Consider the following 27,841-nt stretch of genomic DNA (forward strand, 5'->3'; position numbering starts at 1 on the left):
GCTTGGCATTCACGACTGTCTCGCAGTACGAGATCAAGAGGTCTTGTAAGATTACTATAGCTCAGCTTGACGTTTGGACATCGTACTGGCCGACAAATCAGGAGTAGTAGGCTCTTGAAGTTTGTATATGTGCTGTATATAGATTCTTGGTATTGATGCAGCCGCATAAGCGGAGCATGATGCTGAAGTCGAAGCCGCGCAGCTGAGATGGCAAACTTGAAGTATAAAGAAAGAATCTTTATCTGTTCACTGTTGTCTATCCGCATCACCTTTTACAGTATAACAGCAACTGCTTCTATAGTTCCTCCCAAAGCTCAACCCATCATCATGAAGGTCTTCACTATCACAGCTATTTCCTCTCTTCTCACCCTCACCGCCGCCTTGTCTCCGCCATACGAACCCATCTGCGAGACCTGCGTCTACACACCTAATGAGAACAAGTGCGACATCACTACGTCGTGCACGTATGTTTGGGGCCACGACAACCCACATACACCTGGCCCATACTACTGCGCTTGCCGCCACGGTTACCGTACGTCTCGCTCCATCCAGCGAAACCTTCAATCATTCTCTCTTTGCTATCGGCATGTAACGCTGACACATCTGAATAGGTGCGACTGGGTATGAGGCCAACAACATGGAGGTGCAGTGGCGTCTGCCATGGTATGGCACGCCGAGCGGCGATCCGAGCCAGGAGGGGAGGGTGTTTGTGAAGCCGGGTGTTGAATGTAATACACTCTGTGATGACTGGTATCTCGGAAAGGATGGGTGCAAGGCCGTGCAGGAGAAGAAGTGGTGCATGTAGGTGTTACCGCGGGTAGTCTACAGGTAGAGTTTAGGAACAAGTATGATCTATTTGGAATCACCTTCCACGAGTACGTGTCGTTGGTCCAGGAACGCCGATATTGACCTAGTAAACAGTCCAGTGCCGCCAGTAAATGCAGAGAATTGGTATGCAGTTTTCATGAATAGATGCTGAACTGCGTTCACCTCGAAATTGATTAGTGTCTTGTTGTTTTCTAATACGTCTTTGTTTGATCTGGAGCTCTATCAGTCAGGCGGATGCGTCCTACAGTCTTATACGTAAGTCGTCGTTACACTCGAGTGAATGGTTTGGCTTGTAATTGAAAATTACTTAGTAAGCTAGGAACGTGAGGGATCATATGTCAAGCTTTGCTGCAGTGAAGAATCTCAGCATATGAAATTGATATTGTCATCTTACAGTGTCTTGCGGCGATATTCGACGCCATACCAAATGTCTCAAGGCCGCTCACGGTACGTGGAGATTGTGTGACGTTTTTCAAGTTACTTTGACAAGGCAGTTGTAGCTAAGACAGTGCTCTGACATAGATGAAAAGCAGCTTGTATCTACCTGTTAATCGCAAGCACCGAAAGTGACTGGCATGCTGAAATTAGACAGAAAGAATATCTGCAGATATGAGAATGTTGCCAAAGGAAAAGGTCTGTTTCACCCTGCTGAGAGGTCCTTTGGCAGTAATGCAGGTGCGACGAGGCTGAGTCGCTAAAGCCTCCATGACGTCGAATGAGTAATGGGTAACACAAGACGCCACTCCAACGATACAATTTCAACTCATGCATTCTCTACCTGAAAAAAAAACATCTACAGCCACTAAGCCTCCGAAGGTGCGGGGTACTCAATCTTACTCTCCGGTTTTCTTTCCTCAGTGCGCACCTTGAAGCGATCGGTCTTCTCGTCCGCCCAGTGTGGACGCTGGTCGAACCCGAACTGTAGAATCTCCGGACGTTGATAATGGCCCGCTGCATCAATCCATACCTTTACAGACCCCATGTGTGAGAAGTCAATCTCGCCCTGCACCAACTTCTCCTCTCCACCGGTGTGCGGACCAGCGATGAACGAGCAGAACGGATGAATGACTGAAGACCAACCGCCACCAAGCTTGACGAGATCCTGCTTTCCAAGATTAGTCTCCATCCAGTCGAGGCACTGTTGGTCGACATAGTCAGAAACAGCGATAACAAAGACTTGGGCGGTTAAAGCATGTGTCTTCATCAGCGCTTCGATTTGCGCATTGGCGACATCCTCGAAACCGGCCATCGCCGACAAGGCTGGCCAAGCTCCAGCATGGATGTGTTGGTTCTGAGTGATGAGTGCCTGACGTGCGCCGTTCATAGTATGCTCCCAGCAGGCCAGGCCTCCGAGGTTGTAGCCCAGGGAAAGTGGCCAGTTGCGCAGTGTGCTTCCGTTGCCCTGAGCCCACACCATGCGCTCGACAAAAGTTGGTTGGAGCTTCCGATGAACGCCGAGGATAGTTCCGTCGCTATCGATGATGACCTGCGAGTTGAACAGTGTATGACCGTTTGCGATACGCTCCGAGATTCCGAGATTGATCGCTACACCGGTACGGCGACACGCATCTTGAATAGCGCTGACGTCTTCCCCGTTTGGCTCCACAACTACGCTCTCCTCAGCGTACTTGGCCAAAGCAGTAACCTGCTTGAGGGGTGGGTAGCACTCAGTCCACCACTGTGGTAACGATTAGGATCACTCTTAACCTTGACGTTAAGAGCGGGGACACGTACGGGGTAGCCGGGGATGAAGGTTTCAGGAAACACCAGGAGCTTGATGTCGTCTTTCGCCGCTTGCTCGATGAGCCGAACAGTCTTCTTGATAGTGGCCGCCTTGTCCATAAAAACAGGTGCAGCATGAGCCGCAGCCACCTTGAACTTGGTTTCTTTAGGCGCCATGTTGTTGAAATCTGATGTCGAAGATGGCAATTGGTTGAGTCAATACAAGCAAGGTGTAGAGAACGTGAAGAGGAGAGCTGGTGTGGCCCAGATTTCACGGGTTATGGTACCCACTAAGACGATCTACTACCGGAAAAGGTTGCGGCACGTCGTTATCTCCCGCGTAGTTAAGAAGGCCCGAGTGGCTTTGGTAGGCCCGATCCGGGGTTTCCTCATCCTTTCCGCACTCCCATACGAGGTACCCCACACTGTCGTTACTTGTGATAGGACGATATGCAGCAAGTACCTGGCCCGTCACACCACACGTCCCTTCGGAAGCGTTATGACCCTGAATATATGTAGTCAATGCAAACGGCGTCTCCACCTAAGCTAGCTACAAATTTTTGTAAGGACTCTTTCTCTTTGGCTGCACAACACTCACGTCCCACAGGAAACTATACCGATTGGTCTCTCAATCGTACCGACTTCGGAAAATATCCGCTGCCAAGTGCTTTCTGTGACTCGGTGCCCTACCCTGCTCGATATCGTGCTGCACTGATGCGTTCGGTGTATTGAGCATGTGTTTCGACAATCGGTGTTGAAGGCTCGAAGCCCGTTGCACAGTTTTGACATTTGTCACTCCGTCCTGTTCTACCTCAACGCAACCAGCCTGTAAACATGGCATTTGACTACTTTGCTAACCCGCCGCCTGGTATTGACTTGTCGGAGTCACGCACTGCTTCCAACAATGCTATCGGCATTGTGCTTTTTGTTCTTTCGTTCGTTTTCGTCGCGTTGCGTCTCCTCACTCGCCTGCGTCTTAAACGTGAGGTACTGGGACTGGACGACTATCTAATGTTTCTTGGGTTGGCTTTGAATGCTGGCAACTTGGCTTGCTGCATCGCAGGTAGGGTACTTGATCATGAAAATTTGCGACATCTGCTGACATCAAGATCAGGGGGCTTCTTCGGTCTCGGAAAGCACATATGGTCTTTGGGGCCGTATGAAATGCGACAAATCACAATAGTGCGTTGTTACTTCCTGTAGCACGACAGTATATCAGTGCTGACAGCGGCTAGATCACTTTCGCGTATGTGTACATCTACACATGGAGTTTGTGTGTTATCAAATTCTCAATTCTGGCTTTATATCGTCGAATTTTTGGGATGACATGGCTTGGCTGGTTTTGCGTCGTTCTCACTGCCGGTTATCTAATCACTAACCACATCGTCTTACCATTGTACACACGACCATTACACTACTATTGGAATCAGTGGTATGGTGGTGAAGGCGTGGTACTGGTGAACGAGGCAAAGGTGAGCTCTCCTCAAACCAAAATCGCCGTTCGCAACTGACGAGACTCCAGTTCTATCTTGGTATCGGTATTATCAATCTTTTTGGCGATATATGTATCCTTACGATACCTGTACAAAGCGTGCTCAAGCTGAACATGGGACGATCGCAAAAGGTCGCAGTGATCCTCACGTTTTTACTCGGCAGTTTGTAAGTCCTGGACCACAGCAAGCTTACGCAATGAAGAATCACTGACTTGTCCAGTGTCTGTTTTGCGTCTCTATACCGCATCATCACTATTGTTCACCTCGTTAATACAACAGACATTAGCTGGGCGAAGAGTGACGTATTCATCTGGTCTTCCGTAGAACCCTCGGTCGGCATCATCTCCGGTTGCCTGCCCACCCTTCGTCCGCTGCTTCTGCAAGTCACGGATGTGCTCTCTAGGAGCCTGCCATCCACGCTCAAAGGTTCGCACCACATGGAATCTCCTGCGCACTCGCTAGATCCACTCGAAACGATTTCCAAAAAACGCACGCGGAAGATAAAGGTCAATGATACGTTGGAGGGCACCACAGTCACTCAAACGGAGATTCGAACCGACAGGAAGTCATGGATGAGATCGAATAAAGACCATGAGCCATGGGGTAGATCTCGGTTAGATGAGGATGAGATAGGTCTAACAACAACCCATGTGCATGGAGAGTGTCCTAATGCAGGACGCAAGGCATCGAGCGAAGTCCGGATAAGCGAGTCGCCTCCAAATGATAGAAGAGAAAGAGGGATCACTCTGACGAGAGAGTTTGAATGGGACGAAAGAAAACAGAGTCCTGTTCCCCACAAATAGACAAGCCTTCTCGTATTGAGCGGGAAAAGCACCCTATGATCACCTCCATACCTATCATCCAAACTAAAAGTTCTGCCAACTACCGATCCTACTTTCATGGATACGAAGATTAACAATTTTCATCCACGAAAGCATTCTGTGTTGCGTTATACACTTTTCGGAGGCTTTGACAGTTTTGAAACTTCTGCGGGTTGGCATGTGACACATGGCAGCCTCGAAAAAGCCGCAGACGACTCCAATGGATGGAGCTGTGCGCTTTCGCGCAACCTGCATCAAGTCTCGCGCGTGGTAGGTAAATTCATAACTAGCTGGTTTTGAATGCGCGCATCATATTTAACATGGTTGACAGTCCATAGGATGTGATGAAGTGGACGATAACATCGACAGGAGGGAGACGCAATGGGCCCGCCAAGAACAGCAAAAAAAAGTGTTTCATAGATTAGACTATAAGAATGCTTTTCCCACGTGTTGTTTGATCGATGCTTCGTGTTTTGAGGGACTACTAGCGCTCACATAAGCACCAGGCCCACTCCCGTAGAGTAGCGCCGGCTAGGTCCCGAGGTCGTATCACTTGCAGCCATACTGCTCAGCATACCACGGTTTCCGGTTCCCAAGACCTTGATATACCGATCATCGTAGCGAAAGCTAACAGTCTTACTATAAGACCTAGTGATCAGAGATTACGTAGTCATAGGAGAATCTGACCTGATAGTCATGTCGAAGTTGATCATTAATCTCGGTTCTAGGACACATATATATACAGCATCAAAGGAGCCTCCTTTGCTCTCACTAATCTGCAACAACCTATAGTCGCACAGTTCAACCACCCAAGACCGAGCTTTACTACAAACTTTCGTTATGCAACTCTCAATATTTCTCTCTACTATATTTATAGGACTCACAATTGCAACGCCTAGCGGCACAATCGAGGAAGGACCGAACAAGGTCCTACGAGATCTTTCATCACGCGAGACTGAAGCAAGCTGCATTGTAGATGGACAATGTCGAAAGCTTACTTGTATCGCGCCATCGGACTTTGAATCTTGTAGCCCTTGCGGTGGGCTGGTAAGTTCTTCTGGTTTGCATATTCTCCTGGTCAGTGCTGACAATCCGATCTCAATAGCCGCCTTGTTAGGATGCTGTCGTGACTTGCGATGGGCAGTAAGAAAGTACATGATGATACATGCAAGAGGAGGAACTTCACCGAAAGATTTGTCGCGTTTGTCATATGTTATGTGTTCCGGCGTGCGGACTGGATATGATAGCTTCATATATCGCCGAATGGAGAGCCTGAATGAAAACTCATGCACTCTTGGCTGTTTAGTCCAACATGATTGTAGTATGGATAAATACAAGGAACAGTGCAGCTTCGATGTAACTGATCGATGATCGATGTATAGACAGACACTTGGAAGAAGATTCAGAGCGTGATTACAAATGCCCATGCGCCCTTTTATGCCTGTGAAAGTGTGGCTGTACAGTCGCAGAAGACGTAGCCTCGTTCGACGCTGAAGTGACACTCACACTGACCGATATATGCTCAGATGATAAACTGCCAGGAGTCGTAGTCTCATCGAGCATGTTGGCAACCATTCCCATCGCATTCGCAGAAGGCACCGTCGTGGCGCCCCACGGTGCCACGTACGATGTGTACGTTGGGTTGAAGCCAATCATACTCACGCAATAGTCATAGCCATATCGGATACCACTACCTGATAATGTTTTAGAACGACGATCCCGACAGTGTGCGGTATGTTATCTACGCACAGTTGTTCATCACCGCAAGGTTCCAGGCGACGAAGCGTGCATGAGCAATGCCGTTGGGCTGTTCGATGAGACCGCATGGATCGGAGAGCCCTGATAGCATGAGTACTTGAGTAGATGGTATGTCAGGATGTTGAGCTGTTTGGAGCCCACAACTTTGGCGCAACCTTCCGCGTTCCTGGTTTTGTGACCATCGGCCCTGATTTCCGCATCATTGGTTCACTCGCTGGAGAAGCGCAACTGAAAATCAATGCAATGTATGAGATGGAGATGCCTGGCCGGGACTACTCCATGCGATATCCCATCCCCGATGGTGAGGACGACAAACCCGACGAGGAGACTACGAAGAAAGATGTTTCTGGATGCGGTGTCCATGACCAATTTACTTGGGACCTGGATGCCTCGGGCAAGGTCACTGCACACATTATCCCAAAAGTGACGTTCGGCATTGTGTTTGATAGCTCTGCAATATCTAATGCTGCGGTAAGCATAAGCGTGAGAGTGACAACATTGAAAGCGTCGGACATATGAATAGCTCGATCCGGGTGTCGATTCGTATGCGCAGTTGTATGCGAATACGAAAGTTGGCAGCAATCAGCCCTTTATCTACTGCTACGGTATGGATGCTGGTGCAGAGCTCTTTGGAAACATAGAAGCGCCAACAGTTTTCAAAACCAAGTGGAGCAAACATTACTCTCTCTGGAGCGATGAAGTGAGTCACATGTAATCTTCAAAAGAAGTCTACTGACGCGATGAACAGTATGCTGTCATCCCACGATACTGCAGCGATGGGTCGGCGTAGTCGGAACAGCGAACCCTGACAAGAGGCGGTGCTAGTTGGTGGGCGCTAAGTCGTGTACTGTAATCTATTTTATCCAAGCGTGTGGCACGGGCTGTGTAGAAACGGGGTAATTCCACCAGGCTGCACTTTCACATATATACAGTCTGCCGTCTCGAACGCAGACAAGCTGCTTTCAGCCACAATAGCAATTATCTCTAACTGTGCGAAATATGCGCGCATCGTTGACAATGTCTTCTCAATTTGTCGCCCTACCGCAAAGTGTTCTTTCCGGTATCTTTGCTCAACTCTTTCACGACGATCATGCGGCGTTCCACGCGCTTCGAGTTGTGTGCCGCGCAAGCAGAAGTTCTTCTGAGGAGTTTCTATTTCGCGAGATTACGCTTGCAGGTGTGAACGACGTTGAAACAACAATCCTACAAAGAACGCGAATGCCAGGTAAGGCGACCGGCGAAAAAATAAGAAGCATTCGAGTCAGACCCGTCCGATATGATCCTGCGATTTGCGAAAAGCTCGTAAAATTATTGGTAGACTGCTGGAGTCATTTGGTGCAGCTACAGAGAATATCGTAAATCCCACGCGATCGCACCACAGCTCTAGAAAGCTGACACATCACAGGTGGGAGACTTCGTACCCCTTTCCGCCTTCATTGCAGGCACTGTTGGTAAATCGCCCTAATATGCGACTTACATACATCAACAACGATCGTGGACCTCATCCAATGGACAAGGCTGTTCTGTCGTCTTCACATCTGGACAACCTGGACTTTACTGCTCTTGCATACGGACCAGAAGCCGTTTGTCCTTCGGAGATGTCCGAGCTGAAACAGTGCCTACTCCAAGCCCGCAACTTGAAGACTCTGCGTTTGCAAGTCGGCGCCCTTTCCGGACACATGAATGACGACTACCAAGAGAGCCCACTCAATCTTCCGTTTCGGGAGGGTGATATGTTCCCGGCACTCGAGGAGTTGACCTTAGATCCAAAGCATCAGAACTACTTTTCAACTGCAGAGCATTGTCAGATGTGGTCACGTTGCATGGACTGGAGTCAGCTACATACCCTAGATTTCGGTGAAGGTACCCCTACAGCCCTTCTACAAGCATTGACAGGACGTGTCTCACAGCTCAAGACATTTAACTTCGGCTTCCGGGAGGGTTACATGGGCGCTGCGAGGGCCTGTTGGAACTCGAACCAGGACATGAAAGTTCTTGAGCGTTTTCTCAATTCAATCGATGCACTGAGAAATGTGAAGACGTGTTGTGAAGATGACGTCCACGTGCAGATGGTGCGACCTAAACTTCTAGCCAAGCATGGACAGAGCCTGCGTAGTTTGGAAGCAAAGTATTGGAGGGATGTAGCGTGGGAACCCGAGCACTTTTACAATCTAGCGGAGACAGCTCGAGGGGTAAAGGTATTGCGATTGCCAATGAGAGTGCAGAGGAAAGAGGGAACGAAGGGGTTGAGCGTATGGCCGGATGATCAGGCTACGCGCAAGACATCGGCCATCGCACGTCTGAGGAAGCTCTTCACCATATCCAGCTCGCAGAGGCATGGTGTTTCGTCGCTTGAATCCTCAACTCTGTCATCTTCGCCATGGACACCGCCGAGCGCCGCGGCTTACCGATCTATCCACTCAGCGCTGACTTCATTCCGCCACCTCACACAGCTTCAACTCAGACTGTATCTGCAGTTAGACTCAGACCAGTTGATTTCGTACCCGCATTCAGATGCATGGGGCTCACCTCAGATCAAAGAGAAGGTTGCCCACAAATTAATGCTGCGCTAATGGCATGACTTTGGTCCGAAAAGCGCGATTCAACAAATCGAAGTGGACTTCCTCGCACCGGGTGGAAGTACAAAGATATGGCACTATACCGTGTCCCGAAAATGGCAGAAGAGAAGGTCGAATGGCATATGGGAGGATAAGGTTGTAGTCGAGATGTGGCAAGAGGGGAAGGATTACGATCCGAGCACTTTCGATCCGTTTGGTTAAAGGACGTTATCATTGAGTTCCGTGATATGATCTATCCTCGCGGTGAATAGAAGGTAGAAGTTATTTTCGAACCCGTACGAACCAAGCATCTACATGGTCTTGTAACTATCTAGTGTTACAGGTTTGGCCGTGTTCACTTTGTCATGAGTTCACACCACTAGTCTGGCCCGACTAGGCTAGATCACCCGCTCGGCGAAGAAGACCAAGATCTTCCATGTTTGTATCCTAGATCTGCCTGATATCTTATAACACCCAGTATCGATTGTTCGTATCCCTCGCATCTAGCGTGTTTACATACCACTAACAAACGTGCTGATGTTGCATATAATTTTTTCTCAAATATGGTTTCGGGTTCATGCAATGTTGCATAGGGTTTTTGCACTTTCGTCGCCCATGCCTACGTTTTGCACACTGCGGCCACATATCCCCCCGATGGAGGCGCATGTCGAACCACAACCCGAAGACCAACACCGAAATCCTCTCAACTTTTCGTCCGCTGCAATCCTCAATGATGATCAGCTGTACATATAAAACAATCATTCGCCTGCGAAAAAAGAGACATCAGGATTAACGCACCTTCGGGCCTTACCTTCGATATGCAAGGCTTCAAAGACTTCGACCCCGCAAAGGATGTTGGCGACCTTTCGGGCAAGGTTATCGTGATAACCGGAGGTTTATACATCGCTCCCTAGATGTTGACAGCGCCCTAACAACCATCTCAGGCACCGCCGGTTTAGGAGAAGAAAGTGTTCGAGCATTCGCGGCGCATAACCCTTCGCACATCTATTTCACAGGCCGGAATATCATTGCAGCAAACAAATTGATCTCCGACATCAAAGTCAAATACCCAACAGCATCGTTGAGCTTCATCAAGATGGATCTCTCATCCCTTCGCGCTGTCAAGGAAACCATAGCGGAAGGGTTCAAACACGATCGCCTCGACATACTAATGAACAACGCTGGGATTATAGCCAAGCCAGCCGCTCTGAGCATCGATGGCTACGAGATCCAGTTCGCGACGAACTATCTCGGCCACGCGATGCTCACCAAACAATTATTACCCGTCCTACTCAAGACAGCCAAAGATCCCAACTCAGATGTTCGCATCATCAACACCACCTCTGCGGGTTACGAATTCCACCGCGCCATCAAAGGTGGCATTTCCTTCGAGGAGCTCGAATCTGGAAGCACGATGTCCAGGTTGGTATTAGGGGGTGGATCCGTTATGGTCAGTCTAAACTCGCGACTATTCTTTTTACGAGGGAGCTCGCACGTCGGCACCCAGAGCTGACATCTGTGGTGATCCACCCGGGGCTCGTCAAGACACCAATGAATACCGAGATGGCTGGCTTGAGCAAGTTCTTCGTGAATGTAACGTCGCGGCTTTCAGGCGAAAAGTGGCTTGAGCCGCACCAGGGTGTTCTGAACCAGCTTTGGAGCGCAGCCGGAGCGGGGAAGAGAGCATTGAAGAATGGAGCATACTACACGCCAGTGGGTGTAGATTCGACGGAAAGATTGACAGCAGAGGCTAAAAATCAAGCTCTAGCAGAGAAGTTGTGGGAATGGACCGAGAATGTGTTGCTCAAGGTCTGATAAGTGCGGCTGGGTGGTTTAGCAGTACTCTCTCCACTTACTGAGAATATACTCCTTTCCAACATCTCATCAACTCAGCTTCGTCATTACTATGGCCAATGAGACCCGTGACTGGGAACTATATACGTCATACTTTCCGTACCGCGCTGAAAGCATGTAGTTCGTAGATCGAATACTAAGCAATCTCATGACCAGATGTTGAGTATCCAGTATGTCTTCTCAAGTCAGCTCAGGACTCAGCTCATTCATGTATGAGACCTGTTCTTCAATTTACCACAAGGGAAAGTTCTACGTGGACATCTTGAGATGTTTCTTTGTTTTCCTCTTCTTTTGTTTTTCTGGTACGTGGAGTTACAGCCTTATTTTCTTTACCGAAGGCGGCAGCTGGAATACCGCATCGAAAACCAGTTGTTGGGAAAATTGTGATGCACTTCGTTGTCTGGAAGAGTGCAGGTTAGTCGCTGGACGCGCATTTAGGACAAATTCGATGATGGTGTCGCAAACCTCGCGTGGAGGCGATAACAAGTTTTCACGCACGGCACTGATGATGTGAGGACGGACGCAAAAAGAGAATGGCTGAGGCACACACAGACCCGACGAGGGACCTCCGAGACTAGTCGGAGACGCTAGACTAAATATATATATAAGCTTTGGTCGGACCCGCTCAGGCCTGTTGTTCGCAGCTGCCCGGTTCCACTTGCTCGCTTCTGCCGCGTGATGCAGAAAACTGTCAGCGCCTTCTACTTGGCGCTGCTACCTGGAAGCTTGGGATAGAATGGCGCCCTGCACGCAACATTTAATCTCGCCGCCCTTTCAAACTACCAAGTTAATATTGTCCACTCTGATTGTTTCTATTCAAGTCGTTCACCACATTGATTGATTCTGTCATCTATGTGGCTTGACATCCGCAGTGGTCAGCTATCTTCGACTCCGTCAGAAGTGGTAAACACTGTTCGCGCTTGCTAGGGTAGATGGTGAAAAATAGAAGGGGATGAGGAAGAGAGAGAGAGAGAGAGACAGAGAGGGGTAGTGAGGTCGAGTTGAAAGAAGAATCGAGGAAGTAGGAGCGGGGTTTGAGCATATATTATCGACTAAGATTAGACGTGCGGTGTAAAAAGCAACAAGACCGATTTGCCAAAGTGAACAATCACGATTAGAGTTTTGGAGATCGATGTGCAAGATTAAAGATGTAGTTTATGCTATAGAATAAACTACTGAGGTATCGCAGAGGTATATAGTCCTTCCTTTCCTTCGTGTTATGCTTTACTTTACGTTTCACAGAACCCAAACATTACTTCGTACAAGTGACTCATTCGTGTCATTACAACATGAATAAAACACTACCAGTTACTCCATCTAGTGAACGGAGGCAGTGCGGTTGTTCTTCTCGGTGTCGATGACAACAGAACCGTTCCTCTCGATCATGGCGGTGCCACCCTTCTGGAGAGAGCTCTCGACGAAGGTGTGGGTTGGGCGCCACTTGGCGGAGGTACGGGGGGTAGTCTCGGCCATCATCTGATCGACCTGCTCGAGGGAGAGACCCTTGGTCTCGGGAACCAAGAAGTAGGTGTAGACAAAAGCAATGGTGCAGAGACCTCCCCAGATGAAGAAGACGGAGGACCTCAGGTTACCCTCATCCTTGCCAACCATGTAGGGGGTGATGACGGCGATGATGGTGTTCCAGAGCCAGTTGGAGGCAGTGGAGAGGGCAACACCACGCGAACGGATGGGAAGAGGGAAGACCTCACCGATGAGGACCCAGGCACCAGGACCCCAGGTGGTAGCGAAGAAGAAGATGAAGATGGCGATGAAGGCGATCTGGGCGTTGACAGCGGAGATGTTGTTGGCGCGGGTGGAACCATCGGGGAGAGTGGAGGAGTTGTTGAATCCCTGAGTAACACCGATGATGGCAACCAAGAACTGGCAGATCAACATACCGAGGGCACCGAAGAGGAGGAGTGTGCGGCGACCGAACTTCTCCATTCCGTAGAAGGAAAGAGGAGTGGAGCAGACGTTGACCAGGGTGAAGACGAGCGAGATCAAGAAGGTGTTGCTGATGGCACCGGTCGATTGCAAGAAGGGTGTGGAGTAGTAGAAGATGAAGTTGACACCAGTCCACTGTTGCATCATCTGGAGAGAAGTACCGAGAATGGTCTTGCGGAGGTTGGAGTTGGACTGGAAGAGGGAACCCTTGAAGCAGTTCATCCATCCGGCAAGCCAGCCACCAGCGGGGATAAGTTCGCGCTCGTACTCCTCGTTGGCGATGATCTCGGCAAGCTCAAATTCGACCAGGGACCTGAGGTGGGCGGCATCGGGGCTGGTTGGGTGTACACCACGGATCTTCATTAGGGCCTTCTTGGCCTCATCGGGACGGCCGCGCTTGACAAAGTAACGAGGGGAATCGGGAAGGCAAGCAATACCAGTACCCAAGATAAGACCCCAGGCGAACTGGATACCGATGGGAATGCGGTACTCGCCAGTGTCACCACGGTCCTGAACGGCGTAGTTGACGCAGGCAGCGAGAAGGAGACCAATCGTGATGCAGAATTGGTAACCAGAGACGAGCGCACCACGAACCTTCTTGGGGCAAATCTCGGACATGTAGAGAATGACGATAGCAGACTCGAAACCGACACCAACACCGGCGATGGCACGACCAGCGACAAGGAGGTCACGTCCGCTTGCAGCCATTTGCAGGACAACACCTAAAGCGGGGATTAGCGGCTGATCAACATGGTAGTACGTGCGGGAATTTCGTACCGATGATGTAGATGAGACAACCCAGAACGATCGTCCATTTACGACCAATCATGTCTGAGAGATCACCAGCGATGAGAGCACCAAAGAAGGTACCAGCGGACAGGATCGACACAATGAGCGAGGTGTTGCTGGAGCTGATAGCGCAAACGCCACCGGGGGTGTCAAGACCCTGGGGGCAGATGGGTCCCTCGACCTCCTCGATGAAAAGAGGCGAGTTGAGCACACCGTTAACATAACCGGAATCGTAACCTATAGGATATGTGGTTAGCGGCTGAAGTCGCAAGCATTGTCGATCATCATCTTACCGAAGAAGATACCGCCGAAGGATGCGAAAGCACAAAGGAGGTAGGCCTTCCAGGTAACGGGGCACTCAGTCATGTTGACATCAGTGGTAGCTTGGATGCCCTTGGGGTTGGCGGCCTCGTCGGCCATGTCGTGGTTGCTCATGTTGAGAGATGGAGCGAAGGTGTAGGCAGGAGAAGTTGACGATGCGCTCTATCTGAAGCTGTGCAGGTAGAACTCGCAAGCGGCCTTGGACGAAGAGGTGAATCTGAACGGGGTGCGTTGAGGGTTAATAACAATGCTGGAGATTTGAGATCTAGCTGTTCTGCGCAACAAGCGTACCGCAGAAATGGCTAGGTAACATTGCGTCTCAGCTAGTCGGCGTCTGTGCTTCCCTGCTATTGGGTGCGTTAGCCCGGCAGGCCAGTGAAAGGTGTGCGCCACTGGCCATCTGGGGTATGGTCGCCCGCGTTTTGCCCTCTCCAGCTCTTTCTCCAGGCCCGACTAGCCTAGCAATTTGACAAGTGTCGGACCGGCATTTGGACCGGCTGTAATCTGCCCTTGGCGACCAGCGCACGGACTGCGCAATTTACAGTCTAGAACGCTTCCAGGTTTTCAGAGCCGCACGTGAGGGTTCCCCGACCAAGGGTTCCCACTTCACTAGACCCCACCATCGTGGCCCATGGAGTCTATTGTTGCCCATGGAGTCGGCTAACGTGCGCCTGGAGCAAGCAGAGCCTTAACTACGCTAGCCCCCGATACCAGGTCTGCGGCGCCCTATGCTCGGCTCACTCCGCCAGCGCCGCCTACGTCTACTCGAGCTCACTGCAATGCTGCTCTGACGATGCGCCGAGTGAATGGCCTGTGCTATACTTTCACCCGCCTCTTGTCCCTTCCCCAGAACAAGACCTGGTGGCGGTGAGCTAATGCAACAGTGGCCGTCATGACCATGAACTGCTGATGCTGAAGTCGTTGGTCATGGACGCCTTACGGCCAATACGAGACGATACCTCGCTGCCCGTCGGAGCTCCTAATTAAGCGCGTGTGACTCCGCGAGTCAATGCAATTACCCCAGCACCACCAACCAGCCTCCCCTTCCTGTCCCGACAGTCGAAACCTCTAGCCAGGATGCCCTTGCACACCGTTCCAGGTGCGGCTGCAGGTCATCCGACTATGGGAAACTCAAGGCCAGTCCCTTCTATACGAGAAGTAAAACGTGATAGTCGTGATGGCCGCCACCTGGATGAGGAAGCGCATGCCGAGGCTGTTCCTTCACGTTGGTCGGTGCAAATCACGCGGAGGGCTCCCCAGGCTTTGGTCCGATCCGGCCCACAGGTCTGATTGGCTCTAGAACGCGCTAGTGGCTCAGCCCGAAGAGCTTGACGTGGAAAAGAATTCTGCCCCATGTCCTCGAGTCGCAATGAGAAAATCTTCTGCGTCTCGGCTCCTGGCAAGCAAGTACATGACAAAGCTTTCTCGCCTACTCCGACAGCTGCTTTCCCGACGTTTTTCCAGCCCAGCGCATGACTCCACATGCACCTATCTTCGGTCCCACAAATGGTCCCGTGTACCCAACTTTCTCCAAACGTTTGTGCCATCTCTCCCCACATCATCTCACTCGAGCATCGCATGATGCATAACCTCTTCAGCTACAGCCTTTGGAATGTCCAATGCCTCTGCAGCTCCATGGAGACGTAGTTTGATCAGTCGAGAGTTGCAAGAGATGTTCTGCAATTGTCAGGGTACTGCAATTTATTCTTGATGAAAGACGTGTCTGCTTATCTACTTATCATCAGTATAGATTTTAGTCCTTTGCTTGTCTGCGCGCCGAGACAATGCAATGCAGCAAGGCTGGCCAATGACCGCGAGGTCGGCGGGGTAGCCTTCACAACCGCAATCCTTCAGCCTTCCTCGACTGCCTTGACAGTGTTCCTCCCGAACGACTCGCATCTACGCCGTCGAAACCATTAAATCTGTTTTCATGGCGTGGCATGACGCGACATGCGCAAAATTGGATCTTGAGTGGGAGGATAGCCAGCCAGGGTGCCGTAGATGTGTGCGCAAGGCGCCTAAGCTAGCGCCTATCCATCCGATTTCCCCTCCTGCACCCCCGCCGGATACACCACGGTCACAGCTGATATGCACATGGCCTCCAAGCTTGTTTTCCCAAGCTCCAAGTGGCCATAGCGGAGGCTCAGAGCTGTTGACTTGTCTACTGGCGAATATTGACGAATGGGCTGGTACCGCTTCTCCTCGGCCATTGCGAACAGCGCTGCAATCTGAACAGCAATCCCTGCTGCAGCAGCCACTAAGTCGAAGCGGGCCAGGTTCCTTGTTCCAGGGAATCTATTCACGTCTCACGGATGCGGACTCCATTCGTCTTCTGCGCCTTCACGGTAGCGGAGACACAAACTACCCCATTTGCGGTACCCTAGAGATTCATCGACTTCGCGATCCATGCCGACCTATCTTCGAGGCGTTTTCGTATACTTGGGCAGACTACAAGGGTGACTCCTCCCTATGCGAGACTATCTTTCTCGGCCCACAGTACGACGTACTGCCAGTCACGACGAACTGTTCGGCGGCGCTCCGGCGATTCAGAACTGTCGCCGACCGCCTCATCTGGGTCGATGCCATTTGTATCAATCAATTTGACTTGAAAGAGCGCGGACACCAGGTCTCGCTAATGAGGAACATCTATACATCTGCAGCCAGGGTCCTCACATATCTAGGCAAATTTGACCATGTGGTTGATATCTCCTTGGTATTACCACAGAATAACAATCAACTTTGTGGAGAAACTTCTCCCAGTTCCACTTTCGACTCAAGAGTAATGTTGCGAACGCCTTACTTCTCGCGCATCTGGGTGATTCAAGAACTCATGCTTAGCAAAACAGCTAGTGTAACCTTGGGCGACCATACTATGCATTTGGACGACCTTCTTTCGAACATCAATACCCTACCTTTTGCAGCGGGATCTGGGCTTCCTACAAATTGGCTTCAGCACTTCGGCCAGAAGGGAACGACAAGAGATATTTTTTCCTTGCTTGTAGCCACCAAGAACTGTCATTGTGGCGATCTGCGTGATCGTGTCTACGGCTTGATGGGGCTAGTCACCGATGACGAGGCAGAACAGCTACTCATCGACTACAACATCAGCGTACAGCAGTTGTACACAGGCTTGGCCATGCACTGGTTTGCAAGTGTAGAACGACGGTTGCGACCAACGCCTTTGGAAATCCTCAAGCTTGCTCTACTGCCTAAGACTACCCCGTTTCTGCCTTCTTGGGCTCCTGATTGGGCACCTCAACTGTATACAGACGTAATCCTAGGATGCGCACCATCGGCATCTTTCACCATCCATTTTGACACCACTCAGGTACAAAGGTCTTCAGGGTTGAATTGGCCTGGATCAATGAACCCATATCCGCTTGGATGGATGCTCGATGAACATTCTTGGCAACGGAACCAATTTGATCTTGCGAAGAGCATCTCGGCATCACTTTCCAATAGCTCCAGAACACCTGAATCGTTGTTCCCCTGGCATAAGCTAGCCAAATTGGCAGGCTGGAGTCCAGATGTTCCAATAAAGCTCTTGCCCCGAAGTGGTGCCCTAGCGATTGATGCAGTCCATATTCTTTCCACATCGATGGGTAATGTGGAACTCACTGATATACATGGAAAGTTACTACACGGTTTGCAGGTCGCCGACCTAGGAGAGCTCGGCTTGGAGAAAAGAAGCTTGCAAGATCATGATATCGAGCTGTGTTTTCTACCTAGTTGGGGAGTCGCTGTCGCATTGAAGAAGCATTCGGATACAATTTATAGCCTGCAAGGCTTATCTCGTATAGTGTCTGCACCTTCATATGGACCAATGCCACCGAGTTACGAGAGTCTGATGGATATCTACAAGCATATGGAGGTGCTTGAGTCCAAGATTGTCGAGCATTGGCTGATGGATTCTTTCTATCATGGGGTGTGCGCCGGTTCTGCCTACGCTAACACCCGTATCCGGGGTTACTGGTCACGGCATTTCCCGCTAGCATCAATTGCTTGCCAAGCCTCTGACACTGCATTCAATTTGCTTCATGGAGAAGTACATCACCGATCCATCATAGCCGCTATGATGAAAATACGTGAAGAAGTCTTGAGTTTTTTGGCTGAAAATCGGGCATCTACCGAAGTTGCCTTTAGCGATGAATCTTACAAAAAGCCTGGTAAGCGCTACACAGAGTATTTCGATGATAAGATGCTTGTCGCTCGTATCAAGAACGCTCAAGCGACCAGACAGATCGCTGTCTCCTCTGCGCAGGAAATGTGTGCGTATCTGTGGGATATCGTAGAAGGTCACCAAAACATTTGTAAACAATATAAGCCGCTCCAGCTGGCGCTGAATGATGTTCAAGGCGAAGGACCTGGACGACTTCGACCTTTCATGTGGACGGTGCTCAAGGGCCCTCCGAGCTTCTCGTTTCCGCTGCTCGTGAATGCAGAAACGCGGGATTACCTAGAGACTATTGCACGTTCGGAAGGGCAGGTACACCCAACCACCCAAGTTTCTATCGTACAGAGGGCTTTGGAATTATTATCAAACCTTACGATCAACCCAAAATCCACACTCGAACAGAACTTTAACATCTTGTGGATATACGTGTTGACGATGGAGATGGTGGCACGAATACGTGGGGTGCTACAACAGCGGCTTGTTCTGAAGGCCATCCAAGATAAGATGAGGTATGGACGGAAGATATACATTGTATAGCATGCAAGGGCTAGCTCAATTCCGCAACGCCTGAATGCAAAATGTTCATTAGACATCCCCTTTCTTCTATGCTTTGGATAAAAACAATGTACTGCTCTGGTCATTCTTACTGGGGTAGGACAACCAAATGCCAGCACGACCCACAACTGCTAGCGGCCGATGGAATTGATTTTCTTATGGAAATCAGAGAGATGTAGGTCATGTACTCACACTAGTCGAGATGGCGTGGCAAGAAGAGGCGCTATGCAGTCGACAGTCATTGAAAGACTTGCACACAGGTTCTGGAAATGATTCCATTGTCATCCAGGAATATGTACAGAGAATCGCAGCACCGCTGCAACTCTCGTAAAAGTATGTATACAAGAAAAGTGGTAGACTAAATCGTCCATCACCTTCATCTCAATGCTCTGGCATCTCCACTTCATTCATTGATCAAAAATCAAAACTCTTGCGCTTACTCCTTACGAAGGAGAGCCTCACGGAAAGCACGGCGGCCGCGCTTAGCCTTGCCACCATTGCAGTTCTCAGCGTTATGCGCAACAGCCTCGCTAGCAACAGGTGCGGAAGAAGGCGCAGAAGAGGGCGCGGATGAGGGCGCGGGCGAAGTAGTGTCCTCGGTAGGAGTCTGAGCAGGGGACTGGGCACCGCCGCTGTTGCCGCCAGTCCAGACAGCTGGGCCGGGCATAGGGTACTCCTTGTAGCCACCCCAGATGCTGAAGTTGAAAGACTCGTCATCTTGCTTGTACGCACCAGGGAACTTGACGGTGGGACCGGGGGTGCCGCTACCGCCGCCGGTAACCTTGACTTGAGCGCATCTGTCGAGTGTTAGTTTATGTCGCTATGAAATTCGTGTAGAGAAGAACTTACCCGTAGTAGAACTCAGCCTCACCACCGTGAGCACCGTGGATACCAACATGCTCCGAGCGAATCAAGTACTCGCCCTCCGGAACGTCAGTAGGGACAGTGAACTCAATCTTGTCGTTGTCCCAAGTGCACCAAGCAGTACCCAAGAAGTCCTTGCTGGGGTCGCAAACACCCGACTCGAAAATCTTGAACCACTCGCCATCACCCTCGTACTCCTTGACGGAGCTGGGCGCCTTGGACATGTAGACCATAGCAGGACCGGGGTGCTTCATGGTAGCACCGACACCGAGCTTCATGGCCATCTTGGTGCCGGCTGCGACCTCCTTTACTCCAGTACGGCCAGCGGACTCGAAAGCACCCTTGTTGCAGCGGAAGTCGTCCATATCGGGAGTCATGTCGTCGCGGGTGTTCTTCCACTTGGTGGGATTGTACTTCTCAGGGCGGGTGTTCTCGCGGATGAACTCGTAGCCCTTTGACTCCTGGCCGTCAACGACCAAGACATCGAAGAAGTAGTGGGCAGAGGCGAGCTGCGCAATGGCGGCACCGGCAAGGATGGAAAGCTTCATGTTGAATTGATGATAGTTTTTGAAATGGACTGGTAGGTAAAAGGATTGTATAGTAGGACTAGCCTGTAGAAACGAATGTAGTAGCGAAAGACTGAAAAGCGACGGAAGAAGCGAAAGACAATGTGCAGGAATGTGCTAGTGGGCTCTTCATTGTCGTCCGCTGTTGCTTCTTATGTACCTGAGCAGAGATACCTATCTCACCTTTGCGGTCAATGTCGCTAACTGTTTTTGGTGCCCAGACTCCTTCTCTCCACCCACTCCTTGCGAGCCCCTCATCATTGACGTTTGTTTTCACAAGAAAACAGTTGTTCAGCGTCTACTTCCATCGACGCATGAGGCCGAGGTCTCTTGGCGGTGGTACTATTTCCGCTCTGCCGCCCAGCTGTGGCGAAGCGAGATGAACACACGAGATGTGAGAGCTGTCACCGTGGTGTTCACTGCCGTAGTACCCGCTTCTGGGTGCTAGTTACCGCAGCAGTGGGCCTGTCACCAACAAAATGGTACGGCTGACCGTTTCAAACAGTGATCTTGGCATCGGAAGCTTGGCATTCGGAGGTGTTATTCGTTGGAGACGTGCAAGTACCAGGTTTTATGGAAGGCGTTGCCGGTGCCAAAAGTGTTCGGTGGAGTCCAGGTTCTGGTAAGTAAAGTCTAGCATATCGCCCACATCGGGATGATGGAAGGTTTCCTTTCATTAGATTTGTGTGGTATACGGGACCTCTTAGCGCTGAGGTCTCTCTGTCGACGTCTACCTCCTGGAAGGTTCCTCGGAATCTCAATGCATGAGAAGGTATGTGGATTGTTTCTCCGCCCTCTCAATGTGAAACTCACAGTGACGATAAGGATGCATGGAGGATCCTACATGCTCGAGGAATGGTGATCAGGATGCAAGCCGCAAGCCCACCCACCTGCAACCTCGGTGAGTTATGACCTACCACTTAGCGCCCATTTATCTCGTACCTGTGCTATCAGTAGGGACCTTACGCAGACTTTGCATACAAAGCGGCTAACAAACATTAATCGACTTTCGAAAGCGCGGCTCGGAAGGATATATATGATTGACGTGTGGTCATAGCAGCCTTATACAAAGCGACCACACTTAACGGAGTCAATTATTGAGCACATTCGAGTTCGTTTTCAGACTCCCCATTCCGATTTCTGGGAACGGAAGAGTCTATGCGGAATCCCAAGCCGGTGGGATCGAATCTCCTGAGTCAGTAGTGGTTCACTTCTACCTGCACTTTAGCCTAAAGACCATCATGAAGGACCTGATCCAGTGTATCCACAATGCATCGGTGTGTGGGGAAACAAGTTGTAGCGTGTTTCTGTTTCCGCCTGTGGCTTGTTTCAAACGGTGCTGCAGTCGCGAAATGCTGCCGAACGTGAATGCAGGCAGCCTTGTGATTGCTGAGATGCCCTGAAATGTGTTTCTGCCCACCTACTTTAAGAATAGTCAGGCGATCGAAAGTGCTAACGTTTATCGCTATCGTACGTTAGTCTGATGTGCCAAAAGGGCTAGAATCAGCCTCTGCAGGGCATACCGAATTAGGAGGCATGGGATTCGAGTGCAGCCGGAGTTTGCGCTACGAAAGGGTATGCGTGTTGAATCAACCCGAAAATGAGCAATCTTCATGGGACGAGCAGTGATATTTCTGTGGGACCAAAGTGTGGCAGTGCAACGTGGCTTGACACGCTCACAATCCACTCCTGTTGTTATTCCGCAGTCGGTCTTTAGGGAAATGACCGGAAGCTATTGGATTGTGGCGTAAAATCATACTGCTTACCGACACCGTAGCTGCACTAGCGCATGAGCCTAATCCAACGATATATTCCCTATGCTGGAAGGGTTGCTGCAAACCTGTTGTTCTGGTCCGAGGAGAAACGCAATGCACCAAGATGGTGTTGTGATGTTTGGTCACAAGCAACGCATCCCCCGCGTCGCCTGACCCTGTCATACGTCATCACCAACAAGCCATGTGGCTGCACTATTGTATTGATTTTCTCCTTGTCTCATATTCCCAGTTTGCTGCTGTCAAACAAATGCACAAAATTTGCTCCATCTAAAAAAAACATTAATTGTCTCGCCGAGAAGTTCAGTATCTAATTTTCCTTGCCATCTCATTCCGAAAACGAAAGCGGTCAGTCGTCATGTCAGCTACCACCGAGCAAGAGCAAGCACCGAACGCACCGACCAACAACCTCAACGTCAAGCAGCAGAACCGCATTCAAAAAAGGCGACTTGCGCGTCAAAAACTCATCACGCACTTGGCTCTCTCACGGAAGAATACGCCATACACCCCTGGCGTGGTCCAAGGATGCATGCGTCCACCACGAGGCCCAGACGGTCGCTTTCTAACACCCGAACAAATCACCGTTATGCAGATGGGGGCTCTCGAGATACAGGAAACGAAAGGGAAGCCTGCAGAATGCCCGAATGAGAAGCCAAAATTCTGAGCTCTCGGGGGCACTTTTATCTCTATCTAATACACCAAAGCATTTCCATCTCAAACTCCATGCAGCGCCCAGGAGGTTCTCAAAGCACCACCGTCTTCTCACCTGGAACCCAGATACCAAACCCAGAAGGATCATATACCCCCAGCACCTTCCCGTCTCAACTCAGATCTCACGTCCAGGAGCTCTTCCATAGCCCCGTCACCTTTTCGTCTGACGTCTCAGTTTCCACCAAGTAACACCTTCATACCACCCTTTTCCATCTCACGAAACAAACGCATCTGCCCCTCTATCTGCTTCTTCCTGCGCCCTTCCGATCGGATCATCCGCATACACAACCTTGACCTCCCACATACTCGTCGCATTCATAGCCATCAACACACCACCACCTTTACTCCCCATCTCCCACCTACCAATCTCCTTGACGTTCTCTTCGTCAAGGAGAAGAACAGTCATGATGTATTTTGCTGTTTCCCTAGCGGCTGCTCGCTCGATGAACGAGCCATGAAGCTGTGTCGTAGCTGCATAGCCTTTTGGCTTGCCCGGGGAGAACTTTGACGAAAGCGGTGCTGAAGAGGATTTCGAGGCTGATGCTGGGGCAGAAGAAGAAGAAGAAGATGATGATGATGATGATTTGGCTTTGAGCGGGATAGCAGCGTGCTCGAGGGGCCCAACGGAAAGAACCGTGTATACTGGCGCGGGAAGAATATCAAAGACTTCCTTGTTGATTTCGCGTATCATCTTCAAGACTGTGTAAGATCCCCTCTGTCCCTCGACAATAAAGACTTCAAACCCGTTGTTGAAGAAATGCTCATTTGGCTCTGTTTCGCCCCACATGTCTTCGGTCTCTTTCAGTTGTGCAAGCTTATCGATGGCTGTTGGTGAGTTGCTGACAACGGCTTCGATGCGGGGGAGGAGGTGTCTGAACGCTTTGGTGGGGCCGACAATGTCGTGCGAGTCGACGTGGGGCTTGGTGATGGAGAGGTACCAGATTGTGCTGGGCACGGCGGCGGGGACGTCGAGGATGTCGGAGGGCTTTTGCAAGGCAGTAGTAGGTGTGGTTGGTGTTGTGAAGGGGAGGACTTCGGCGTCGCCTTCGAAGAAGACTTCCTTGGACATTGCGGAATGTGGGAAGCAGTCGAGGCCTGTTGTTGTAGTCAATCGTTTCGCTGTAGGTGTTGAAGATATGTGGTCGAGTGCAGTAGCTGTGGGGTTTATATATGAGAGACTTGGGACATGTATACGGTATCAGTGGATACAGGCGTTGATGCCTGAGCGCGTTTGCTAGATGACGTTGTCGCCTCTATTGTGCGCATCCGCTCTGAGGCTGAGGCCAGAGGCGGTGGCAGTCAGGCTACAGTATCAGTCGCCGGTAGACCGCTACCAACGGCTTGAACGCCTCCACAGTGTTCTATAACACGTGATATAATCCGAAGACGTCGACGTGTAGCCGTCTGGTATTCATGTTCGAAATCGCAGAGCGCTAGGTTAGCATGTTCGATGTGACTTCAGATGATCGTACGGTTGTGCATTGGTATCTCCTAGTGAAATAAAGACAATCCGCCTCATAGAATACATGTTGGGCTTTTATACTCAGTCCCTGAACGCCAGAGCGCCATACGCATGCAGAAAGCGACCTGAACCCGTCACTTAGCCTTCCATATGACTCCCCCCCCTAATGTCTCTTCGCCCTCTTGTCCTTGCCGGGTCGTTTGCTCGCACCGCCGCTGGGCTTTCCCTTCATCCTGCGAGCTGAGAAGCCGCTTCCATCTGCACTGGACTCCGCGGTGTTGCTCTTCGCGTGACGCTTCTTGCCACCGAAACCGTACTTGGAGTCCTTCTTTGCGCGCTTGTTGAAGGCCTTGCCGTCAGCACCACGACCGCGTTTGTCCTTGGGGTCCTCAGCGGTGGCGGCGACATCGAAGAGGTCTTCCTCATTCGTAGCTGTGATATCGGCACCTTGTCGCTCTGCATATTTGTTAGCATACTGTTATTTGTGTTCCCAAATGGAGGTGGTACATACTCCTCTTGAGAGTCTGGATCTTCTCAATTGTGTCCTTCTTCTCCTTGGCGCGTTCCTGCAGCTTCGCGACCTGGACCTGCTTGCCAAACTTCTTCAAGTCTCTCTGCTTACGTGCCTCAGCAGCTGCCTTCTTGCCAGCAGCGGCATCAATTAGCTTTTGCTTGATCTTGCCCATGTGCTCATCGCTCTTAACCATCTCCGCAAAGTAGTCTGCTGGTCGAGAGAATGCCACGCCCTCCTTCTTCAACTTCTTCCGCGCATCCTTGACACCGGATAGGCATTGCTTGTAGAACGCGAGCTCACGGTTGAGGTCGTCTTCGACGTCGGCGATCTCGACAGGCTCATCCGTGGTAACGGCCTGGTACTCGGAGAAAGCAAGTTTGGAGTAAGGCAGTTGTATGCGAGTCAAGGCGGCGGTGAGGGCGGCCGTGTTGTTGATCGTGAGGCGCTGGTGGGGGATAATGTCACCCTTGTCCTCTGAGGCGACAGAGTCGAGATCAGAAAGCGCAATGTCGTCCTCATCCTCATCCTCCTCATCTTCCTCGTCATCGTCTTCAGCCTCCTCGGCCTCGGCTGCGGCATCCTCAGCCTGCAACTCTTCTTCGTCGGAGCTGATGTCACTCTCGCTGTCGTCGAGGTGAGAGAGGTCGATCGCCGGTCGCTCGGGCGCATCATCGTCGTCGTCGTCACTCGCGTCGTCATCGTCTTCCTCATCCGTCTCCCATTCAGGCTCCTTGACTGCTGGCGCAGCCTTTGCAGGCTTTGCGTCGGTCTTTTTGTCCTTCTTCGACTTTTTCGTCTTCCCATTGACCTTGACCTCTACCTCATCTAGGGGCACAGGCACGCCTCCCTCTTCAGTATCCTCCTCGCCATTCTCCTCCGCCTTCTCGGCTTGTCGCTTTTCCTTCTGCTTGTGCGCCTGCTTCTCGTGCTTGCGCTGCTTCTCGAGCTTGATGTTCCTGCCCTGGTAGTTGTCGAGCGCGGCCTTGAGCTTGCTTTTCGCCATTTTCGCTTGTTTCTAAGGTCGTTGGAAAAGGTGTTTGAATCTTTGGCGGCGCGAAAGATCAGACGTCAAAGCTTCCCAGAAAATAATTCGTAAACTGCGAACTCTGGGCGCAGAAACATTTTAGCGCGCACGCTAGCTTGACCGCCCCCGAAACGGGCAAGAAGCCGCGGCGAAGACCACGTGCTTCCGTGCGACCCCATCAACCTAGTGTTCACCTGTTCACCGTACATGTTCATGTCCTCCACAAGATACAAAACTAGATTCCACAGTCGCCTTTGAAACCGCTCGACTTGTCCACGAAGCATCAGCCACGTGCACTTGTCTCCAACTTCCTTCTAAACACATTCCGACATGGCAACGCCTCAACCGCTGGCAGATCGCGCGCAAAGCGACACCGCGGTACGTGCTACACTTACGACAATGCCCCGCTCTCCCTGACACGAAAACAGTCAGCTGTATCAACCAACCAAGAGAGTTCTGGAGAGCTCACAGCTGTTGTTGACGACCTCTTGAACCAACTCAACACCAAGTTTACCACAGTCAGCAGCGAGCTACTTGCTAAGAGTAAGCAAGGGCACATCTGTGCACAATAGACAAGATACTGATGATGGGTAGTGGACGACATGTCACGGCGACTGGACAATCTTGAAGCAACTATTCAGGCTGGAGATGGTAACAAGGGTTCAGGACCTGGAAAGTAGTGGTCACGTGAATGAAGGCACACTGTTCTGATTAAACAAGGCGGTGTAGGCTGCACGATGAAAATGATGGCGTTTGGTAATTGTCTACATAGATCGCATTGATTGCAATTTGGGTGTTGACTTTTGGTTCTATCCTACTCATCTCACCTTCTCTTCATTGTCGTGATCATGTATGTCACTCCTGCTCCATACATGTTGATATCCCTACCTCATCATATCGTATCAATAGTGCTGGTCTTATAAATGCCGTTAACCGCAATCATCAGTCCACGTACGAGCTGTCTACAACTCCTGCTTCTCCTCTGCATCATCACCGATGAACTTCCTCAGGATGTTGCTCCTGCTCATCAAGTCATCCATCTTCTCGGGCGCTAGGTTGCCCTTGCCAATGAGACCCTGCAGGCGCTTGAGCTCCTTTGCAGCGTATTCCTGGTTGGCACCGATCTTGTTGAAGACCTTGACGTAGTACTCGGCGTACTTGTCCTGAAGGGTGGCAGCGAGGCTCTTGGCCTCCTCAGCACCATCAGTCCACTTGCCATTGAACTTCTCAATGACGCTGTTGAAGGCCTCGATGGTGCCACCAGTGGCGTCAAGACCACCACCTACGGCACGGTGGGTACCGGCGTTGGCGTTGATGAAGTCGATGAAGTCCTTCTCAGCGCGGGCGCCGTTGTATGGGAGAGGCTCGGTGGAGCCCTTGGGGAAGTACTTGATGGTAGGGTAGGATGAAACGCCCTGCTCCTGAGCGAGGGCCTTGGAGTTCTCAGCTTCGGCATCAACCTTGGCGATCAAGACATTGGGTTCGGTGACGAAGTCATTGGCGAGAGTTTCCCAAACGGGGGCGAGGGTCTTGCAGTCTATTCAGGTGTTAGCTGTAATCCATCCGCAGAGCAGAGCTGGGGAAAAAACATACGTCCGCACCATGGGGCGGTGAAGGCAACGAGCACATCCTGGTCCTTTCCAACCTTCTCCTTGAAGGTCTTGTCATCCAAGTAGACGACCTGACTGGGTAGCTTGCCCTTGACCTTGGGCTTCACGGAGCTCTTCTCTGTGATGAACTTGCTCAAGCTCTCGAGGTCACGTCCTCCACTGTAATCGGTAGGCTTGTCGCTCTTTCCGTCAAACCACTTGAGGGTAGGGAAGCCCGAGACACCGAAGCGCTTGCCCAGCGACTTGTGTTGGTCCGCATCGACCTTGGCAACGCTGACCTTGTCTCCAGCGTGCTGGAAGACGGTAGCAAGCTCTTCGTAAACGGGGACGAGGTTCTTGCAGTGGCCGCACCAGGGAGCGAAGAACTCTACGAGAGCGGGCTTGCCGGACTTAAGGACGACATCGTCGAAGTTGGAGGGCGTGAGGTCGATGACGGATGATGCCGAGGCGATTGCGGGGAGCAGCGCGATAGCCGCAGGTATTAATTTGGAGAAAAGCATC

General features: G+C 50.9%; 14 protein-coding genes across 14 annotated transcripts; 8 read left to right on the forward strand and 6 right to left on the reverse strand.

Annotated features, from left to right (window-relative positions):
• Positions 1 to 327: 327 nt before the first annotated feature.
• AA0111_g2777 (hypothetical protein) lies at positions 328 to 805 on the forward strand (the record flags this gene model as incomplete). The annotated part of the gene is made up of 2 exons (XM_028648585.1): positions 328 to 532; positions 612 to 805. 2 exons carry the CDS (start codon positions 328 to 330, stop codon positions 803 to 805), a joined length of 399 nt encoding a protein of 132 aa, XP_028509268.1.
• An 825-nt stretch (positions 806 to 1,630) lies between these two features.
• AA0111_g2778 (hypothetical protein) lies at positions 1,631 to 2,727 on the reverse strand (the record flags this gene model as incomplete). The annotated part of the gene is made up of 2 exons (XM_028648586.1): positions 1,631 to 2,506; positions 2,563 to 2,727. The coding sequence occupies 2 exons, from the start codon at positions 2,725 to 2,727 to the stop codon at positions 1,631 to 1,633; spliced, it is 1,041 nt and encodes a 346-aa protein (XP_028509275.1).
• A 657-nt stretch (positions 2,728 to 3,384) lies between these two features.
• AA0111_g2779 (hypothetical protein) lies at positions 3,385 to 4,846 on the forward strand (the record flags this gene model as incomplete). The annotated part of the gene is made up of 5 exons (XM_028648587.1): positions 3,385 to 3,613; positions 3,665 to 3,732; positions 3,786 to 4,022; positions 4,073 to 4,209; positions 4,264 to 4,846. 5 exons carry the CDS (start codon positions 3,385 to 3,387, stop codon positions 4,844 to 4,846), a joined length of 1,254 nt encoding a protein of 417 aa, XP_028509276.1.
• Positions 4,847 to 5,704: 858 nt separating this feature from the next.
• Positions 5,705 to 5,981, forward strand: AA0111_g2780 (hypothetical protein; the record flags this gene model as incomplete). The annotated part of the gene is made up of 2 exons (XM_028648589.1): positions 5,705 to 5,911; positions 5,970 to 5,981. 2 exons carry the CDS (start codon positions 5,705 to 5,707, stop codon positions 5,979 to 5,981), a joined length of 219 nt encoding a protein of 72 aa, XP_028509709.1.
• A 746-nt stretch (positions 5,982 to 6,727) lies between these two features.
• Positions 6,728 to 7,412, forward strand: AA0111_g2781 (hypothetical protein; the record flags this gene model as incomplete). The annotated part of the gene is made up of 3 exons (XM_028648590.1): positions 6,728 to 7,093; positions 7,146 to 7,322; positions 7,371 to 7,412. 3 exons carry the CDS (start codon positions 6,728 to 6,730, stop codon positions 7,410 to 7,412), a joined length of 585 nt encoding a protein of 194 aa, XP_028509708.1.
• A 676-nt stretch (positions 7,413 to 8,088) lies between these two features.
• Positions 8,089 to 9,195, forward strand: AA0111_g2782 (hypothetical protein; the record flags this gene model as incomplete). The annotated part of the gene is made up of 1 exon (XM_028648591.1): positions 8,089 to 9,195. One exon carries the CDS (start codon positions 8,089 to 8,091, stop codon positions 9,193 to 9,195), a length of 1,107 nt encoding a protein of 368 aa, XP_028509707.1.
• An 803-nt stretch (positions 9,196 to 9,998) lies between these two features.
• AA0111_g2783 (hypothetical protein) lies at positions 9,999 to 10,995 on the forward strand (the record flags this gene model as incomplete). The annotated part of the gene is made up of 3 exons (XM_028648592.1): positions 9,999 to 10,074; positions 10,125 to 10,602; positions 10,665 to 10,995. The coding sequence occupies 3 exons, from the start codon at positions 9,999 to 10,001 to the stop codon at positions 10,993 to 10,995; spliced, it is 885 nt and encodes a 294-aa protein (XP_028509706.1).
• A 1,356-nt stretch (positions 10,996 to 12,351) lies between these two features.
• Positions 12,352 to 14,202, reverse strand: AA0111_g2784 (putative glucose transporter rco-3; the record flags this gene model as incomplete). Its single annotated transcript, XM_028648593.1, has 3 exons — positions 12,352 to 13,700; positions 13,756 to 14,004; positions 14,061 to 14,202. 3 exons carry the CDS (start codon positions 14,200 to 14,202, stop codon positions 12,352 to 12,354), a joined length of 1,740 nt encoding a protein of 579 aa, XP_028509720.1.
• A 5,051-nt stretch (positions 14,203 to 19,253) lies between these two features.
• AA0111_g2785 (hypothetical protein) lies at positions 19,254 to 20,229 on the reverse strand (the record flags this gene model as incomplete). Its single annotated transcript, XM_028648594.1, has 2 exons — positions 19,254 to 19,614; positions 19,667 to 20,229. The coding sequence occupies 2 exons, from the start codon at positions 20,227 to 20,229 to the stop codon at positions 19,254 to 19,256; spliced, it is 924 nt and encodes a 307-aa protein (XP_028509705.1).
• A 2,148-nt stretch (positions 20,230 to 22,377) lies between these two features.
• On the forward strand, positions 22,378 to 22,683 carry AA0111_g2786 (hypothetical protein; the record flags this gene model as incomplete). The annotated part of the gene is made up of 1 exon (XM_028648595.1): positions 22,378 to 22,683. The coding sequence occupies one exon, from the start codon at positions 22,378 to 22,380 to the stop codon at positions 22,681 to 22,683; it is 306 nt and encodes a 101-aa protein (XP_028509704.1).
• Positions 22,684 to 22,944: 261 nt separating this feature from the next.
• Positions 22,945 to 23,799, reverse strand: AA0111_g2787 (hypothetical protein; the record flags this gene model as incomplete). Its single annotated transcript, XM_028648596.1, has 1 exon — positions 22,945 to 23,799. The coding sequence occupies one exon, from the start codon at positions 23,797 to 23,799 to the stop codon at positions 22,945 to 22,947; it is 855 nt and encodes a 284-aa protein (XP_028509703.1).
• A 556-nt stretch (positions 23,800 to 24,355) lies between these two features.
• On the reverse strand, positions 24,356 to 25,709 carry AA0111_g2788 (hypothetical protein; the record flags this gene model as incomplete). Its single annotated transcript, XM_028648597.1, has 2 exons — positions 24,356 to 24,648; positions 24,704 to 25,709. The coding sequence occupies 2 exons, from the start codon at positions 25,707 to 25,709 to the stop codon at positions 24,356 to 24,358; spliced, it is 1,299 nt and encodes a 432-aa protein (XP_028509702.1).
• A 351-nt stretch (positions 25,710 to 26,060) lies between these two features.
• AA0111_g2789 (hypothetical protein) lies at positions 26,061 to 26,410 on the forward strand (the record flags this gene model as incomplete). The annotated part of the gene is made up of 3 exons (XM_028648598.1): positions 26,061 to 26,108; positions 26,159 to 26,273; positions 26,325 to 26,410. The coding sequence occupies 3 exons, from the start codon at positions 26,061 to 26,063 to the stop codon at positions 26,408 to 26,410; spliced, it is 249 nt and encodes an 82-aa protein (XP_028509701.1).
• Positions 26,411 to 26,692: 282 nt separating this feature from the next.
• On the reverse strand, positions 26,693 to 27,840 carry AA0111_g2790 (Protein disulfide-isomerase; the record flags this gene model as incomplete). The annotated part of the gene is made up of 2 exons (XM_028648600.1): positions 26,693 to 27,267; positions 27,324 to 27,840. 2 exons carry the CDS (start codon positions 27,838 to 27,840, stop codon positions 26,693 to 26,695), a joined length of 1,092 nt encoding a protein of 363 aa, XP_028509438.1.
• Between the last annotated feature and the right edge of the window lies 1 nt (position 27,841).

This window comes from Alternaria arborescens (assembly GCF_004154835.1).
Source record: "Alternaria arborescens strain FERA 675 chromosome Unknown contig_5, whole genome shotgun sequence".
Lineage (NCBI taxonomy): Eukaryota > Fungi > Ascomycota > Dothideomycetes > Pleosporales > Pleosporaceae > Alternaria > Alternaria arborescens.